A 19,411-nucleotide genomic window follows, 5' to 3' on the forward strand; every position below is an offset into this window, starting at 1 on the left:
TTAGCAGTTGATTATTCTATCAATTATTCCAACAATTAATATGGATAAAAAATTTGCCATTTAAGTCTATTTGATGCAATTAAATAATGTTCAAATAATTCAGCTCCATATAAGAAAGTAAACATTTTATTGCCTAAAATCCAAAAACATCATCATGTGAAAAGCTCGGCCCTTTCTGTTTGACTTAACATCAGTACAGTGTAAATCTGATTCGATACCCAGCGCTAGTATTAGTGTTGGATATAGATATCGACCCAGATTTTGAAATTGGTGCGTCCATACCAAATATTGATCTATCCTTTGTTATTTTTGGCATTTCTGGTTCAGTGGCTATGATCTCCTGTTTGTCTGAGTTGGAACAGTATTTATGACATGTAATCAAAGCAAAGACTTCTGTCTTTCTTTCTGAACGCTGAACGTCGCCGTCGTTCATCCTGCTGAATTCTAGTGAAGTTTAGAGAACTTGATTGATTTCTCCTTGATTGATCCTCCTTTCCTCAGTGCGGTGTAATCGAATGCATCCCAGACTGCAAATCCAGGGACCAGCTTGGTCGCCAGACAGACTTTGGGATGTACGATTATTTCCGTAACCAGTACGGCGATGAATCCACCCTAGCCTTTCAGAAGGTCTGGAGTTTGAAATAATTGACTTTGTTTTGATTATTGTCCTGTTTTTTTCTTCTTTTTTTTTGACAGATGCTGTTTTATTTAACTCCTCTCTTCTTTTCCTACAGGCTCGGTACAACTTCATCCGCAGCATGGCCGCCTACAGCCTCCTGTTGTTCCTGCTGCAGATCAAAGACAGACACAACGGCAACATCATGTTGGACAGCAAGGGCCACCTGATCCACATTGGTACGGCGGCCACTTCCTGTGAAACTCCTGTTCATGAACAATAATCTTGCGCTCTGTGTAGATGAGCTTTTATGGACCAACAGAATAATCTGTCACATTTGAAGGTCATGTTTTTAAAGTGATTTCCGATAAATTATTTTGTTTTGTCCAGATTTCGGCTTTATGTTTGAGAGCTCCCCAGGCGGTAACCTGGGCTGGGAGCCGGATATCAAGCTGACGGACGAGATGGTGATGATCATGGGAGGAAAAATGGAGGCTACGCCGTTCAAATGGTTCATGGAGATGTGTGTCAGAGGGTATCTGGCTGTGAGGTAAGAAACACCCAGATTTACACTAATAAGTTGTTTTTATACTGTCATCTGGGTTTTGTTGTGGATGTTGACCTTTATTTTTTTTTCTATCTTCACAGGCCTTACATGGATGCTGTGGTTTCCCTGGTAACACTCATGCTGGACACGGGGCTGCCATGTTTCAGAGGACAAACCATCAAACTTCTTAAGTTAGTAAAACTCACACAGAAGCATATTATCTTTGTTGCAAGTCAGAACCTTAAGAGATTTTGTGTTATTATTCCATAATTGTTCATTTCTTTTTTTTTTCAGGGGACGTTTTAATCCGCAGATGAGTGAGAAAGAGGCAGCAGCATTCATAATAAAAATCATCCAGAGTTGTTTCCTCAGTAGCAGGTGAGAAAACCATCAGTAGTGTCATAAATTTAAGTCTTAAATTTGACTTGCTGAAACCTGCAGATACCCCAGAACGATGTCTGTCCCGTTCGTTACAATGACAACCGACATGAAACTCCCCTTATGGATTACCATCTGTTGTGTGTCGTTTCATATGAACAGGAGCAAAACATACGACATGCTGCAGTACTACCAGAACCAGATTCCTTACTGAGGGGCGTCCAGCAGAACTCCGCTCCCACTGACTGAATCCACAGCAGCATCTGTAGGACGATTGTTTCCAAGGACCTGACCAGACAGCAACTGGGCACTTTAACCCTCCAGTTTTACTCTGCACACTATGATTTTATAATAACGTCCATGTATATTTTAGAGAATTTCTTGACAGGGATCTGAATTACCCTTTAACTTCTGCGTTCATGCTGTGTTTTTCGTTAGTTTACCAGCAAACACTAAAGATTTACACTTGGAGAATGAGGTCAAAAAGGGACTCGGTTTCTGCTCATCAAAGCAGGAACCTCACTGTTGTTGTCATGGTGTTGCTGTGCTGTTACCCACTTTAATGCACTTTATAGATCAGCAATAGATCAGTATATTCCTTAGAGATGAAAACAATCCACATGGTATTGTAGGCTTAGAAGAACATGAATAGCAGTTGTTATATAGGTAAAGTATATATATATCCTTACAAGAGTCAGTCCACATTTATTCTAACAGTAGTCTGTAGTCAGTTAAAGGTATTAAGACATTAAGCTGTGATTTTTACAGTAGTGTGTACTGTAGAATATTTACTATAGAGTCACATTCAGAACACTGGCAGCTTTATCAGTCGAAGTTACATGTTAACATTTACGTTCACCAGGGTTTTAAGGAGCTTTTAGCCGTTAGAGCGAACCTCGTCTTCTTGTCGCATGTTTTGATGTCAGTGTTGATGGGCACCCATTACAAAAAGGCAGTTTTCCACTACAGGAACTCAACCCATAACTTGAACTTACAGGGCTCCGCTGCTACTTCCACTTTCCAAAGTGTTTTTAGCCCAGATGTTGCAGATTTGGTTGATGTAATTTTTTGATATGAAATGTCTGCAGAGTATTGGCATTAAGAAAAACAGTGGCACTAAAACACTCAAGAGTTTACTTTACATCAAGTATATTATTATTAACAACATTGTATTCCTAAATACATCATTATAAACCTGAGATCACTAGTGAAAAGTCATAAGAAATGGGTGAAATAGTCACACTGAGTGAGTGGACATTGAGGACAGGAGCAATACTCTGAGCTAGAGCTTTTTTTTATTTCAAGAATACTATCAAAAAGCATTGCTAACAGGTAAAATAATAATAATGTTGCAGCAACAGTTCAGAGTTTCTTTAACTAAACATTTTTCCATCTTTTCTACCTGAAGCAAAAACAGTGATGTTTAAAAGTTTTGAAACTTTTAAGTTGGAAGTTGGAAAATGGGACAAGTTGCATAACATAAACCACCTCAGACAAGGATAAAATCGCATTGGCTATACAGATCCTTTTCCATACTTGGAAAAATCAGTAATGTGAAATGCAATGATGTGTTTCCTCTTAGTACTATGATGCAGTTATTACCTATTTTTATTAGATAAGCAGCAGGTGGCGCTGCCTCATGGAAACAAGCCAAAAAACGTAGGTGGAATTATCACTGCGTCTTAAAATGAAAAAGGCCCAAGCTTATTTCAAACATGTTTGACATGTTTTTAGATAACTGCATGCAATGATTCCCTTTGATTTTAGCCTGATAAAGATGTATCATGGCAAATTAAAACTGAAGTTTGGAATGATCAGAAATAAATATTTGTGGATTTACAGATGCTTCTCTTACAGTATTCAACATGACTAATATGGTAAGCGTTTAAAGTTTTTTTTAAACGCGTATTGTTACAAGTTTATGCCGTTACAAAGTCATTGGCAATCTCCTGCATTACTATGTAACAACTCTCTCTAAAAGGCATAAAAGAACCGAGGACATAAAGAGCTCCAAATATACCACATACGCTAAATCAGGATGTGCAAACACATTTCCTGAAAACAATCATGTTCCATTAGCTGTCATGTTAAAGTTGTTTTTCTTCCATCTACAGACAAATACTGACCTCGCATTACAAATACAGCTGCAAGGTGGAGAACAAATGAAAAAGCACAAGTTCTAATTATAGAAAGAGTGAACATTTTTGCAACTTTTTTCTTGTTTCTTTCGGGTTTACCCTCTTAAATTTCAGATGTTTTAATGTTATATTCTTTTGGATTTCTTTTTGAGTGATCCCTTAATTGTAAATGTCTTTTATTGCTCCTTTTCCCTTACTGACTCAGCTTTTCAGGGTCTGTCGTTACATTTATTTCCTGTCCAGTGAAGTTTGTCAAAATCAGTGCTTGCTGTTTTGAAACATTCCTCATATTATTATCTGTCTTTACATTTAAATCAAGCCTCTCAAAGACAGAGCTCAAGATGATATTACCTGATACAAGCCATTTATCCTACCCTCTGTAGAAAAAGCTGTAGTAACACTTGAGAAGAAAAAGACTCAATTTATGCAATATATTTGTGTGTGCTGGCGCTTCATCTGAGTGCTGTATTGTATCGCCCTCTGTTACATTGCCGGGTGTGTGTGTGTGTGTGTGTGTGTGTGTGTGTGTGTGTGCGTGTCTACTTCTGCAGCTGTCTTCCTGCTGTTGTTGTGTTTGCAAATCAACCTGAAGTGTTCACCTCTTCTGTGATCAGAAAGATGTTTTTGAAATCTAAAGTAAATTTATCATGTCTACTGTTTTAATGTGTGTGTGTGTCTGTAAAGGTGTCTTTATGAGGACCAGCAGAGTTTTAGGGTGTTTAGGGGAACGATGTTTAAGGTGTCTTACTCGGATCAGGGTCAGATGGAACAATTGGAAGCTTTTGGACTGATTTGTGGTTTTTTTGCACTCCAAAACATGTTATTGACCTCTACATCATTCTGATGGCATTATCTACATCTATATGCCACACCAAAATATGCAATAAGATTCACAGCTTTAAGGTATTATGCCTGAAAGGCGTTAATAAATGTCCTTATAAAGATTTCTGTGCAGACATTGGTGTGCGTTTGTTTTGCTCGGTTTATTTATGTATCATTGCACCTTTTAGATGGTCTGCTTTCTGCAACTGTAGTTATTTCCGTAATAAATGTGAACATTTTAACTGCAGTCTGGCCCCTTTTCTCTCTTTGTTTTTTTTTTTCTTTTTTTTTGGCACTATAGTGAATTCTATTCAACTTGACGAGAAGTGCAGGACTGGGAATCGAACCTGGGAGTGCAGTGTGGCCCTTCTGTTGTTTCTTCCTCTACCTCTTGGCCCCCTGGTTCAGTCCTACTCACTTATTTTTTAAGCATGCATTGTTCCTTTCTAGTCAACTTTGTGTCCCTGACTGCCTTCAGAAAATACTTATAAAATTTTGTGGACTGATGCAAAGTTCCCAATTTTTATCAAGTAATTTTTCTTTTGACTATCATTTCTCAAAGTATGAAGCTTGCATACAGAGAATATGACACAATTAGATAATATTTTGTCTTTATATCTCAAAGCTGTACATTTATTCAAGAAACTGCTTTTATTCTCTTCCTTTTAATGTATTTGTTTTGAAATGTACAAAGTGGCATAGTGTGGTTCTTAAATTTATGTGTGTGTATATATATATATATATCAGATTATATAACTATTAATCTGATCAATTGAATAATATTTAAACCATCTTCTTGACAGGGTATCTACTATAGGTCTGCATCTTACAAATTTAGATTTTTTTGAAAGGGCGGCAAACAAAAAGTCATTAGAAACTTTGTTTTGTGTATTCCTCTGTCTCATTTTTATTTATGACGACACATTGTGTGAGTCCTTACTGTGGCTCAGATATGGGAACATTTTATTCAGGTGCTTATTTACAGCTGATTGAGTCACAGAGTGAGTGTGTGCGGCTCTCAGGTGTTATGCTGAAACTGCCACAGGTAAACTTCCCCCTCTGCGCGGTGACGTCAAAGGGATGGGCGGGTCACGTGGTCTGGTCAAGAGAAACCTGCGGTTTAATGTTTCTGTAATGGGAGAAACAAGAAGTGGGGAACGGAGCAAAGTGAATAAGGTAAGAAACCTTCACGCTTCTTTCCAACAAGGCGGTACGGAGGGGAGCACGCTAGAGGACACAAACAAAGGGGCTCTTTTTTAAAGCACTGTAAAAGTTAAAAAGTCAGCTGTAAAAATGACGCTACGTTAATTCGTAGCCACTTCGAGTGAAATTCACTCCTCCGCCGCCCTTTTTACCGGATAAAAGCTATAAAATTAGCCGAAGTTAAAATGTAATGCCTATTACACAAGAAAACAGACATTAAATACGTCGTGAGTTAAAAAAAATGCAGCTAAAAAAGCGTCTAGCCGACTTTTTACTCCTGCTGAGTTTCAGCCGCTGCCACCTTAGGTTTATTTGTTATCACAGGCCTCCTCTACTGCACACAGTGCTCTGATTATTCTGGAAACAGAAGCTTGCTGGGCTTTTTCTGATTTGTGTAATTGGGATAAGTTTGGAAGTTTTGTTGTATTTTTATTCTACTTGCTTGGGGAAAAAATCCACCATAAACTAAACTTCATTTCTACTACTACTCCATTTTTGTGTCACTATTGTTAAAAATATTAGTATTACTCTAAAAAGTTGTTTAAAGAAAAAAAAAAAGCTTGAAAACTTAAGTTTGGCATATGATTATATTTTAAAGTTATAAACGGCAACATTTTAAAGAAGATTAAACACATTTCTAATAAATACCGGTGGTAATATCAATTAAAAGTTAGGAAGCCAGTCGAAAAGGTGAAACTCTTATAGATAGTTATAAATTTAACGTTTTTATTTACTTTTGTTATGTTGATGAAAGCCCAAAATTCAGCTTTTAGATAAATTAGAATATTTTCTAATAAGTAAAAAAACGGCAAAGAAGCTCGATCCATTGAAAGCTTAGTGGAAGAACAGATGTGCTAGAAAAGCGTGAAAGGTTCTGGCTTGAAAATAACTTTTTTTTCTTGTGTGTGAGCAAGTGCACAGATATATTTCATAAGTATAAAATGCTGAAAAATCCATATGGTCACTTGAAATAAGTAACAACAGTTAGCCTGACCATATTAGCAGAACACACTGATTTTCTGATTTGAATGTGGTTAGATAGGTGGAATCATGTCCAACTTCTACAGCAAATGAAATTAATCATGTAAACATATTGCAACATTGGTTTGTAACAGACTGTGCTTCCCCCTGTCACTCTAACCATTTGAAGTGGGTAGTTGTCATAAAGTAACGGAAAGTTTTTCAACCACAGCTAATATGTCATTTTAACCCTGTTTAGATCTCGATGTTTCCTGTTGACATGATGAAATGATGATATGTGGTCATAATGTGCATCTAGAGTGCTGTTTTAGAGATGCATGGTCTGATATTAATTAATAATTAATAAGCATAGTATTCAGTCCAGGTCTATGTCTTGTGCTCTAAGCGACGTCATGCTTTATTGCTTATTTTACGTTATATTTAAAATTCCTAATTGCTCTTTCTGAATCATTTGAAAGGAGGTTTTTACATATTTGCCTGAGTTAGTCCACTTATTGTTTTTATCAGGCTCAGATTCTTTACTATGTATTTAACATTGGCTGTTCTACTCCTAACTGCACTGACTGAACAAATTAAAGTTGTTTTTATATGTGTGGCCAGGCTTGTGAAGCTGTTGGTGTATTTAAGAGTGCTGTACTGGTAAATATCTGGTAGATATGGAAGAAGTTTGTAATTCAGTTCATTTATGTCTGAGTTTTTTTTTTTTAAACCGAGTCAGTTCAGCTGGTTTTCTGTATTGGATCGGTATCGGCCGATACTAAACCTCAGATATCTGCAGTGGAACGGGAAGTGGATAAAGTTGTTTCAATCCGGTATTGTACACTAGTTTTTAGATTATTTTCTTTCCCCCTTTTTTTTAGAAGACTGCTGTGCTTCCTGGAGCTGACTGTACATCATTTGCTTCAAGATTCAATATGTTCAAAAAAAATCCTATTCTGCATACTTTGGTTATCATGTGTGATCATTTCAGTCACTGTTTCCTTTTCATCATCTTCAAATGATTTACTCCTGTGACGTCACAAGTCGTTTTTATCCAAACAGCAGTCAATCAATTAATTTTATTGATCGGCATTTTCTGAAACAACCACTTAAATCCTCAGTGTCATGCTTGGTTTGAACCGAAGCAAATAGTCGTCATCATGTGTAGATGACTGAGCCGCATAGTGCACAGTGAACATCGAAGTGAGTCAGAAGTACGGAGGTGTCAGTGTTTGTATTTTCTGTCTTCATTGGTGCACGTTTGTCTCTACAGGTGAATCTGCGTTCATACAAGGTTTGCATTCTGACCTGCAAGCCAATGTAAGTCGTGTTGAGTGACTGCGTGTGAAAGAGGTATTGAAGCTCCTTCTTTTTTTTTGTAACCCTCTTCAAACTCCGGACCTGTCTGATTGGTTGTATAGAATGCATTTTTGTGCTGATTCCTGAAGCCGGCGGTAAGTGCAATGTTCCTGGAAACGACGCGCGGCAATTCCAACAGCACCGTGGGAATCCATTCCTTTTTATTTAGCTGCAGCACAAAAATGCATTCTTGTTCCAGCTTGCATGGAGGGACAAATCTTCACACATGAGGGCTTTTGGCTGAAGGGTGTTTTCTGTGGTGACTCTTAGCGGCTGTGTTGATTACTCCATAGTTTCTGCAAGAATGATTGGCATTCTGCATTTCTTCTTCTCATATTTCCTACTTACTTGCCTGTCCTGTTGTAATATTCATTTCAGTTGTTAAATCCTTTACGTCAGTAGATAAATACACTAATAGGGATGAGACTTAAAACACATAATGTTTATTGATGATGTAAGGAGGAAATTAGCTAGAAATGTAACAATTTCAATCATACTGACAGCTGTTGGAGTTAAACTTCATCAAGAGTTGTCACAGTCAAAAAGGCTTAAAACTGCCTCAAGCAGAAGCAAGTAACATGATAATTACAAAGACAAACTTCTCACCAGACAGAGATTTAAAAAGGAGCAGCAAAAGCAAATGAGATGGATTAGCAGCATGTCAACAACTGATGGCATCATACAGGACATGTTGCTGTGAAATATCGTCTCTGCTGCCCTGATATTGAGCTGTTAGCAGGTCAGTCATAGCTGTGAGGTTTTCATACAGCAGCTGTCTTTAGTCAGAGGCCTCTTCAGACTCGTTGTAGGTCTGACTGCTACTGGAGAGCCCAGAGCGCCACCATCAATCACAAATCTTTGAAGATGAGATTAGATAAGACATGTAATTTTCCTTTGAGAGAAATAGTTTTTTTAAATTGAATAAATGAAATATTTTCTTATTTTAAGGTTTTTATCAGAGGTGCCAACAGACCTTCTCTGTGTTTAATTCTCTTTTGTCTTAGTACACAGAGAGACAAACATGCAAAAAACAAATTCTATGCGAATGACAGAGAATGACTGGAAAAACAGGAGAAACTGACAGTGGGAAACAAACTAAAACCTAACTAAAGACGCTCATAGTAACAATAAAACCAGTAACTTTTCTCCAAACATTTTTTAAAAATACCACCTGAACGTTGAACTGAAACACTTTTGTGTGGATGTTTCCAGGGACCATCAGCATCCTCATGTCCTATGGAGGAGGTCACCACGGACGCACTGAGCGTGTCCGCCAGTCGCCGCTTTATGACCAGGTTCCCCATGAGTCCTTACCCCCGGCCGAGTCGTACGACCTGCAGCCCCTGAAGGAGCAGAGGTCCCCCCGTCTGGCCAAGAGCGCCGACCCTCTCCCTCCTCCTCCTCTGCCGGACCAGCCCCCTGTCGGCCCCGAGTTCAACCCCAGCGACGGCGAGGAGGACACCGACCCGGAGCCAGACCCCGCCATCGACATCAAGCCAGTCCACCGGTTCATCCCCGACTCCTGGAAGAACTTCTTCCGAGGGAGCATCCGCAGCAGCAAGAAGGCGTGGTCCATGCCCGAGTCCTCCAGCAACAACAACAACTGCACCACCGAGGGGGTGCGTTGCTCCCCGCCGCAATCCCCCTCCCTCCCCAGGTCCTACCGGGACCCGTATGGCGGCTCCGGGAGCAGCTACAACTCCGGCAAGGAGCTTTTAAACGGACAGGACGCCCATGGGTCGGTGTCGGGCCACACGCAGCACACAGCTCTGACCTACAGCGAGCGGGTGGAGGAGTACCACCAGCGTTATGGCTACATGAAGTCGTGGGCGGGGCTGCTGAGGATCCTGGGCTGCGTGGAGCTGCTGCTGGGGGCCGCTGTGTTCGCCTGCGTCTGCGCTTACATCCACAAAGACAATGAGTGGTACAACATGTTCGGCTACAGTTCTCCTGGAGGAGGATACGGCGGAGGATACGGCGGAGGATACGGAGGAATATATGGAGGATCGTACTACACCGGGCCCAAGACTCCGTTTGTGCTGGTGGTGGCGGGACTGGCCTGGCTGGTGACTGTGATCCTGCTGGTTCTGGGAATGACCATGTACTATCGCACCATCCTGCTGGACTCCAACTGGTGGCCCCTGACCGAGTTTGTGTTAAACCTGGCTCTGGCCGTCCTATACATGGCAGCAGGTAGGTTTAACCTGGGTAACATGTCTAGTGGTTTTTGGTCTTAATAGAAGTGAATGAACCATGTTTGTTCTATAGTTTGATTTTAGTCTGTACTTTAAACAGATTTTCTTCTGATTAGTGGTGCACCAATGGCACTTTTTTGGACAGAAAAGTTGCTACATATAGAGACAATGTTAATTAATCACTGGATAAATTAAAATAATCTACCATAGATTTTCCTTTTGATGATTAACATTTTTGAAGGCGCAGTTTTCCATCTCAATCCATAATAATTCATTTTATTCCTGGTTTCTGTTGTGTTTTTTATTCAATTGTTTTCAGTTGTGTTTTATTTTAGACTTAAAATATCTCCCAGTTAATGTGTGGTGTGTTCCCTACATTTTTCATCAAGTTATTTGAAAAAAGTGATTTGGTGGATTAAAGTGTTCAACATAATAAAATATATCTAATTAAGGGAAATTGGAGTTAAAGTCCTGACCCTAATTTGTATTTGAGTAAAAGAGCTCAGCTAGGTTACCTCACCAGACTCCTCCAAAGATGAACTAGTAGTTTGTTGATAAACCTGTTACTTTTGGAGGAACTGCACCTTTAATTTTCCCCTCAGTTTCTCTCATGGTAACACCTCCACCATGTTTTCTTTCCCAGCCATTGTCTACGTCACAGACACCAATCGTGGAGGTCTCTGCTTCAACCCGGCCTTCAATAACCCAATAAACGGGGCTTTCTGCAGAGTAGAAGCCGGTCAGACCGCCGCCATCATCTTCCTCTTCCTCACCATGGTCGTGTATCTGATCGGGGCCATCGTTTGTCTCAAGCTGTGGAGGCACGAGGCCGCCCGCCGGTACCAGGAGCAGCACGGCCAGCAGGTGAGAGCTCAGCTGGATGAGCGTGTGTGTGTGTGTGTGTTTTTGTGTGTGTGTGTGTGTTTGTTCCTGTAGCTGGGCTAGGTCCTGGGATTCCTGGAACTCACTGAGTTTCTGTTAGGAGTGGAAGTTCATTTCAACAAGATCTGCAGAGATGTTAGGACAGATCTAATTACAGAATGTACACACACACACACACACACACACACACACACACACACACACACACACACCAGAGTAGGCGAGTGAGTGGGTGTGGTCTGTGTAAAAGATAAGGAAACTAAAACAGTGTCTGAAGCCTCCTGGGATTCCTGAACTCTTATGATTGACGTAAAGTGTTATTTCTCTAAAAAGCAAACATGTTTGAGTTTAAACCTCAGACTGTACACACTTCTATAAAACAGGATTTATTATTTTTGATTTATTTGCATTTATATAAAATGTAGCCCATTCAAACCAGACGTTTTTAAATAGATGGTTGTAAACAATAACTACATTAGTAACACCAACAGCAGTATGTTGCTGCATTGCAGATAAATATATAAGTTTATACTTGCAGGTAAATGTCAGGGCAATGTTGCTTTTATTTTATTGCAACTTTTATTGCTCCTAGTTAAAATTTGAAAGGGGCAATTAGTACAACGCCATGTTAGGGCCATTGTAGATAGAAATAAAAAGGATTACATTTCTGCCCAAGATACAGCAGCTGTCTAGAATAAAAACAAGGAAAATTACTGAAATTTAGAGATTAGTTGGAGAAATTTTCTAAAAACAAGCAACAAAAAAATATATATATATTCTAAGTGTCAAAAGTCTAAGTGGACTGTTGAGACTCAGAAAATATCCTAGAAAATTCTGAGGATAATCTGAAAATGTAATTTTTAGTAAATTTTTTTTAATTTTCACACTCTGAAGTGTCCTTAGTTATTTTTGTTTTTTTCTAGAAAATTTCGCAGATTAATCTCAAAGCTTTTTTTTTCCATTTTGAGGATGAAAACGTTAGAGACTGTGGCAGAGGTTCAACATTTAGCTGAACAGTCACCGTAGGTCAGTTGGATCAATGCAGATCCTCGTGTTACAATGGCCTAGTCAAAGCTAATAGCTGTAGTATATTCTGAAAATTATTGCCACAAGATTTTGCGATATTATGTAACTTTAGATACTGCAGTGATTCTATGCAACATGTTGAGTTTTGAAGTGTTAATATTCCTTGTTGCAAGAAAAACAACACTTTTCTTCCCTGCTTGTGCCTTTAGATGGTGCCTTCTGAGATGCATGTTGTGCAGTCACTTGTAAGTATGCTGTTAGAAACTAACACCTTCATTTGGACTGTAAAAAAAAAACACACACACACTATTGATGTGTATTTGATTGTTAGAATCCCATTTATTTTGCTGCTTTTCTCTGCTCAGGCGGTTCCAGATTCTGCTCCGGCCCCCAGATTCCCAGAGCAGGTCCAAGGCTCCTCTGTCGTTCCCATCCAAGCTGCACCCAAACCATTTCCTCCAAAGGTCATTCAGGGAGCCATACCGTCAGGTCATATCCCCAAGCCGGTCGTTGTGCCTGATTATCTTGCGTAAGTACTGCCATAAACACAAAGGAAAGGGGAAGTAGTGGAGTTTGCACCAGAAGTGTACAGAGCTGGTTCTACCACCTGTATGGGTGTTCTTTTGACATATACCACCTACATAAGGTTATACTCACTTTGGAAGAAATGATATTAGCTGTTAGCTGCAGCACAGTGCAGCCTCCTATAGTGGAAAAAAGGTTCAGGAATAAAAGGTGGGCACAAGTATGGGGTGTTGACTTTACCACCAAGTTCCCTAGATGTAAGTCCAATTTACTAAAAGTGGAATGTGCTGGACGAACATTTTCAGATGATCTGTTGCTCACATATTAATGACTGATAGAGATGTTGTTGAGTTTGTATGGCAGCCAAAGGGGACATAGACGGTCATAATGTTCTGCTCAATGATCTCCTGGATATTTAATGAGGAGCGCTGCAGGCCACTGTACGTTTTAAATCCAGCTGAAATGTTCGATTAAGTACAGACCCAACACTTCTCCACACCCTGAGAGTTGAATCGCTGCAGTCGGGTGTAGCATGATGCTAAAACTGATGTACAACATATATTTTTCTCTGGAAAAAAAAAAAAGAAAAAAAGAAGTGAGATTCTGAAAACAGTGATGTTTTCAGCGTTCCTGATGTTGGGTGATTTGCAGGAAGTACCCAGCGATCCGGTCTGATGAAGAGCGGGACCAGTACCGAGCCGTGTTCAACGACCAGTACGCAGAGTACAAGGAGCTCCACACCGACGTGCAGGCCACGCTGAAGAGGTTTGATGAGATGGACGCCATGATGCGCAGTCTGCCTCAGAACCCCAGCACCCAAATGGTGACTGGCCTCACACACACACACACACACACGCACACACACACACATATTCCTCAGACTTTATATTCTTCACTGTTTAAACTTTTCCAGAACAGCACAAACTACAGAACTCACAAAATCTAAGTTTTTTATGATCATGTTAATTTGTGTGAGGTTGTACAAAACAGTTCCTGCATGTTGACCTTTCCACACTTCTTGTTGCTGCTGCAGGTTGTTCCTTTATTTGTTGTGTTTTTCTGGCCCACACACATATTGCAGGTCTCTCTTAGGGTTATTGTTTCTTCTACTTTTATGAAAAAGGACAGTTCTCACAACATGGCTCCTTACTTTTTATTCCTTGGACCTAAGTCCAGTTAAATAAGCTGTGGCGTGACTTTAAATAGGCCGTTCACACTGGAAAACCCTCCAATTCTGCTGAAGAGCAGGAGTTAAAATTACTTCTTTTTTTTTTTTTTTACCAATAATAAATTAAATGATCACGTGACGTCTACATGTTATGTTCATTCATTTTTGTAGAAGTTATGAAGAACTGTTATTGATGGATAATTGATATGTGTTCCATCAAATAAATGAATATTCCCAAGAAATAAAAACAAAGTTATGTGCTTCTAGCAAATTGTAATTATTTTTGTCTATTTTTCTAGATCGCTTTGTTTATACAATTTAGTTCATTTATTTACTTTGTCCTTTTAAAATATAATAAGACCCCAATTTCTGACTTTGAGCCAATTGTAACAATAACGAATAATAAAAAAATATGTAATATTTAATAGGGAGATTTTTTTTGTCACAGTTTTTTTACTTACTTTATTTTGTATTTCAGGATTATGTTTTAATGTTTTCATCACTAAGTAAACACCCTTATGAAATATTTACCAATTAAATAAATCTTGAAATAAATAAAAACTATGGGTTTTTTTTTTATAAATTGATTTTGTTTTTATTTCTTGGGGGACATACATTTATTCAACTGAGTATTTTATTAATTAATCAGTTAACAGAATTTTATGTATTTATTTATCTCATTTTAAATGAAACTGCTTTCCATATAATGATGAAGTAGGGAGTCATTAAAAAGAAAAAAGAAAAAGAAGAAAATCTCTCAGGAGACAAATGCATTTTCACAACCCTGATGCAGTAAATAAAGGGAAATGTGGTGATTTACTGTGATCTACTGTGATCCAGTGTTGTCTTCAGTCTGACTGCTTTGTGATCATGTCAGTAACAGGGAGCAGACCAGACTCTCTGCTTGTTCAGAAAAATTCCTTCCATTGTCCATTCTCTCAAAATGCGCCTCATTACTCCGTCCCGTCACTTCCTCTGTTTCTACTTCCTCTTCCTGTCCCCCCGTCCCCCCTCCCTCCACCCTCAGATTTCTTATCGGCTCCATTCAGGTCGCTGTTTGAATACTTTCTCACTGCGTCTCATTTCCATACACAGTTTCGCTCCGTCACCATCTCACCTGAGCTAAATACTTCCTCTGTGTTTGCAGGAGGTGGAGCGCATCAACAAGATTCTGCAGGAGTATCAGAAGAAGAAAAATGTGAGTTTGGATGGTTATCACAACTTTATCTGTAGTGAAGCAAGTGGAAACTCCCATGTCGTAGATCCACTGCACATAGATTAATATTGTTCTACAAATCAAATGTCTGTGTGGCTCTAAGTCTCTGTGATGTTTGACCGGAAAATGATCTCAGTTTATAAGAAATCTTACATTTTTAACATCTTTATCTTTTCCGCTCCTTCAAAAAAGTGAACACACAAGTGAACAAAATAAATCAGATACACTTGTAAGAAGTCTTCAGATTCCCACACACAGAGTATGTAGTTTGCTAAAAGTGAGGGAGCTACGATGGAAGTTTTTTTTATATATATATATTTATTTTTTTTTTATTTTATGTTTGATAGTCATCTTACTGTCTTAAACTTGACTTGCTGAAACCTGCAGATACCCTGAGATCCTTAAAGCATCGACTGAAACAAAAAAGCATATTGTGATTAAAGTTTTTCCCAACATCATGTTCATGGAATGAAAAAAACTAGTAACAGAACAATGTGGATTGCTGCTTGTACAGCAAAGTTCTTCAGCTCAGGGATTGTAGATGAATCAGATTCACATGCTCACACCGAACAAGATTGTTCTGTCCTGTAAGAAGAAATGAGGAGGAAAATGGAGTTTACTCTCACGTTTCTGTTGCAGGACCCGACTTTCCTGGAAAAGAAGGAGCGTTGCGAGTATCTGAAGCTCAAACTGTCGCACATCAAACAGAGGATACAGGAATACAACAAAGTCATGGGGTGGAACGACGGATACAGCTAAAGCTAGAGCTGCTGTCTGCGGCAGAGCGACTCCAGTGGTGGACATGGGACTGAAAAGGCAAACGAAGCCGATTAAAACTGAAAACAGGCGCTGACAGCTACTGAGGATTTTTAAAAATTTTATCTGTTGTCTGTAAGAAGCGTTTTAAAAGCTTGCAAGTGGGAAATGAAAAGGGCAAACATGCTTCATCATTTCTGAAGATGATCGGATTGGTTTTCATGTTATCGGCGATCTCCTCAAAGCAGCTGGTCGCCACGGCTACATGTAACGGTAAACAAAATCTCCACATCAGCACTTCCCAGAGCTTTTCTTCACCTCATGGAATTATTCAAATACATTTCACTGCACTGTAGCGCACAGACACGGAATAATGTTCGGTGTTTGTGCGCCGAATCTGTAAGAATGAGATTTTTTTCTAACTCTTACAGATTAGAAAAGATCGGGACTTGATTTTCCCTGTTTGAAATTTTTCTTTTTTATAATTTCATTGAACAAATTGCAATATGAGAAGATACAGGAGCCATCCAATTACGTTTTTTATGACTTCCCATAATAAACATGACTTATTTGTGCTGGGAAGACAAGTGACGCAACACTGCTGCAAATCAGAGTTTTGCTACTAGTTTTCAAACAAAGTTAAAATGGTCATAGAGTTGATACTGGAAACTTAATAAACTGGAACTTTTATACTCGCATTTACTGTGGAAACCATTATAACTGAACAGCCGTCTTCAGTTTGTCCCTGCAGCATAATACAGCGCTGATGCAGATACACTTTCTGTAAATTTCATTCATTCTTTCACGTTTTTGTTTTTCTTTTTCTTTTTTTTAATTTTGACCAGTTTATATCTTCTAAAACAAAAATAATAGGTAAAAAAAAAAATCTCTTGCTAGGCATTTTTATTGCTTACATTTTAACATGATAGTAAGTCCCAGTGAGAAGATACCCTTACATTAAGCCTGACTAAATACTGCAGGTTTTTGTGTTTTTGCCCTGAATACACTGAAATATTTTTCAGACCAACAAAAGTAGAAATCATTCAACCCAAAAGGTTTGTGAACTTCACATCGTTCTTTTACCAAGACAAAACGTCTCTATTTCAGATCGCCGATAGTTTCTTTTCCACCATGTGTTATTTAAATATTGCAGGTTTGATTTACTCCTAAACAAGTAAAAACTAGAATTCACTATAAAATGTTTTTATTACAAACATAATAAAATAATAACCAATCAGTACTTTTATCTTGGTGATTTTGTTCCTCGGTGCAAAACGTTTGGACCGTAGAGAAAGTAGATCCTCGTCTTAAGATTTCTAAAACGGGCACCGATGTTTCCAAATTCACAATAAACTAAATTGTAGTAAGTTCAACCTTCCTGTAATCCATGCTGAAGTTAAATTCTAATGGTGATAAACAAAGAATGAACAGAAAAATAAGGAATATTAAAAGTAATCTGTAACAATTATTGAAAAGTTGCTCTCCATTTAAACCATTTCATTTAAATGTGTTGTGTTTTTTTTTTTTTGTTTTGTTTTGTTTTTTGCAGCTGTGAAGTTTGACTTGTTTTGAGGCAAATTGTTTCTCAGGGTATAATAATCTGAAATAATGCTGATAGGAAGAATTGGTTTGTTTCAAAGTCTGCCCCAGCACCGTGTGTGTGTGTGTGTGTGTGTGTGTGTGTGTGTGTGTGTGTGTGTGTGTGTGTGTGTGTGTGTGTGTGTGTGTGTGTGTGTCATTGGTTGTGAACAAATGTGAGGAAAAACCACAAACTCTTTGTTTAAACGTGGTCTGAATATGTTATGTAATACATATATATATATATATACAATTAACAATGTTGGACTGATTGTAAATGTAGCGAAATTGTAGACTTTCACAAAACGCACTGCTATCAGGTGAAAATGTTTGTGTTCAATCACTGGGAGATCTTTGAAAACGTTTGCTTCTCTGGTTTCCTCCTCTTCATTTCTGTGTAAATGGCAGTTTGTGTTGTCTATTTAAAAATGTCCTGCTTTAAATGACTGGCAGAAAACTTTTAACTTCTGGGAGGACTGTTTAACACTGTTCCTTTTCTTAATGCAGCTCTGTCTTTTAATGTATATATATCTATCTATATATATATATAACATTTGATGTCTAATACCATTCTACCATTTCAGAAAATAAAAATAATAAATGTTTTGTACTTTATCACTTAAAAATATCTTGTTTATGTATATTTCTGTTCTTTTTAACATTTTAAGCATCTATTGTTTTTTTTGTTTTTTTAATGTTTAAATGAAAATGTAACTATGTGACAATAATGTGCTCTAATTAACCACGCGATGCCTTTACATGCAGTCCTGCTGGTTTATTTTGTTGTTTTTTTATATAAATCTAATGGACAAATATTAATGAAAAACTTTCATTTCTATTTAAAGGACCATTCAAAATATTAAATCGGTGCAGCTTTAACGTGTTTAACCCTCTTGCGGTCTTAGCACGACACTCAAAAGACGCACAGCAGATCTTGCGGTCGGACAGCTGGGAAGCACAGGATTGTCCCATCAGACTGTCAGTTCCCAAAACCACATGCACATGAAAAAAAACTTGTAAAAGTGCAACACTGCCTTAAGATCACAGATGGATTTTAAATAAAATTTTTAAGTAACATTCTTGTGGCATGATGTGCAACTTGAGCATGTTAGGTTGGCTAAGAAGATCGTTCTTCCACCTTGTGTAAACTGAGGTGTCTTGTAATTGCAAAACAGCTTCTCTGTTGCAGAACAATAAATCAAATGGAATCAGGTGGGATTGTTTTTGTTGGCTCTCTTTGCCCCAATCATCTCTTTACATCATCTTGTGTCCTGTATGAGACCCAGAAACCGGGGATGGGTTGTAAAAGTTCCTGTGTTTTCTACAATGGCCAGTAGGAGGCGACTCATGGCTTCAAAAAGAATACACAACACACGAAGAGAATAATTTAAATTCTGCCTTGATATGCAACCTAAATATTTATGTGGTGAGACACTGAGCTTAGCTACGTTCTCAGCTGCTGTTTTCTACTACATAACATTCAGAGGACAAGTTGGGGCTTGTTCAGGTTTACCTGAGATCTGCAAAAATTGCAGCTTTAAATAGTGTTTATGAGGAGAGAAATCCAAACCTCTATGGCTCTGTGTGAAAAAGTGATTGCCCCCTAAACCTACTAACTGGTTGAGCCACTTTTAGCAGCAACAACTCCAGTCAAGGGTTATAAGTGTTTTCTGCTGTAGATAAATTCGTCTTTGCAGGATTGTTCTAATTCCGACACACTGGAGGGTTTTCCAGCCTTTTTAAGGTTATGCCACAGCAGTTCTCCTTCAAGATGATTTGGTTGACGGCAGGATTCAAGGTTCCATTTTTCACAGCAACTCTTGGAGGTCCTGAAGCAGCAAAACGGCCCCGGACCATCATACCACCACCACCATGTTTTGCTGTTCTTTTTCTGAAATGTGGTGTTTCTTCCCACTCCAGATGTAACACGACACACACCTTATCAAGAGTTAGGCTTTGGTCTCATCAGTCCACAGAATGCTTTCCCAGAAGTCTTGGGGATCATCATGATGTGTTGTTAAAAAATTGAGTAGAGCCTTATT

At 38.6% G+C, this 19,411-nt stretch overlaps 2 protein-coding genes across 4 annotated transcripts in view; both read left to right on the forward strand.

The window, feature by feature from the left end:
- Positions 1–4,743, forward strand: part of pi4kaa (phosphatidylinositol 4-kinase, catalytic, alpha a) — a 32,846-nt gene extending 28,103 nt beyond the window's left edge. For both annotated transcript variants that reach the window (XM_044096628.1, XM_044096629.1), the window contains exons 49-54: positions 502–627; positions 735–855; positions 1,007–1,166; positions 1,265–1,354; positions 1,458–1,541; positions 1,704–4,743. In XM_044096628.1, the coding sequence (XP_043952563.1) occupies positions 502–627; positions 735–855; positions 1,007–1,166; positions 1,265–1,354; positions 1,458–1,541; positions 1,704–1,755 (633 nt within the window). In that variant the 3' untranslated portion in view covers positions 1,756–4,743. The remainder of the gene's footprint in view (positions 1–501; positions 628–734; positions 856–1,006; positions 1,167–1,264; positions 1,355–1,457; positions 1,542–1,703) is intronic.
- Positions 4,744–5,536: 793 nt separating this feature from the next.
- On the forward strand, positions 5,537–18,582 carry marveld2a (MARVEL domain containing 2a). Of its 2 annotated transcripts, none has more exons than XM_044096630.1 (9): positions 5,537–5,677; positions 7,938–8,017; positions 9,236–10,216; positions 10,862–11,082; positions 12,336–12,371; positions 12,492–12,655; positions 13,303–13,474; positions 14,967–15,017; positions 15,675–18,582. In XM_044096630.1, exons 3-9 carry the CDS (start codon positions 9,253–9,255, stop codon positions 15,792–15,794), a joined length of 1,728 nt encoding a protein of 575 aa, XP_043952565.1. In that variant the 5' UTR covers positions 5,537–5,677; positions 7,938–8,017; positions 9,236–9,252; the 3' UTR covers positions 15,795–18,582. The 2 variants fall into 2 exon arrangements, with proteins under 2 accessions (XP_043952565.1, XP_043952566.1); XM_044096631.1 differs by having other exon boundaries at positions 7,938–7,984.
- Positions 18,583–19,411: the final 829 nt, after the last annotated feature.

Source organism: Gambusia affinis, linkage group LG17 (assembly GCF_019740435.1).
Source record: "Gambusia affinis linkage group LG17, SWU_Gaff_1.0, whole genome shotgun sequence".
Taxonomy (NCBI): domain Eukaryota; kingdom Metazoa; phylum Chordata; class Actinopteri; order Cyprinodontiformes; family Poeciliidae; genus Gambusia; species Gambusia affinis.

What these genes read in the sequence shown, in the direction of transcription:
- marveld2a (XM_044096630.1), top strand. Translation starts at nt 9,253, where the DNA reads ATGTCCTATGGAGGAGGTCACCACGGACGCACTGAGCGTGTCCGCCAG. An exon ending in CGTCCTATACATGGCAGCAG is followed by an intron (nt 10,217 to 10,861) that starts GTAGGTTTAACC and finishes TTTCTTTCCCAG; the next exon opens with CCATTGTCTACGTCACAGAC. An exon ending in GTTGTGCCTGATTATCTTGC is followed by an intron (nt 12,656 to 13,302) that starts GTAAGTACTGCC and finishes GGTGATTTGCAG; the next exon opens with GAAGTACCCAGCGATCCGGT.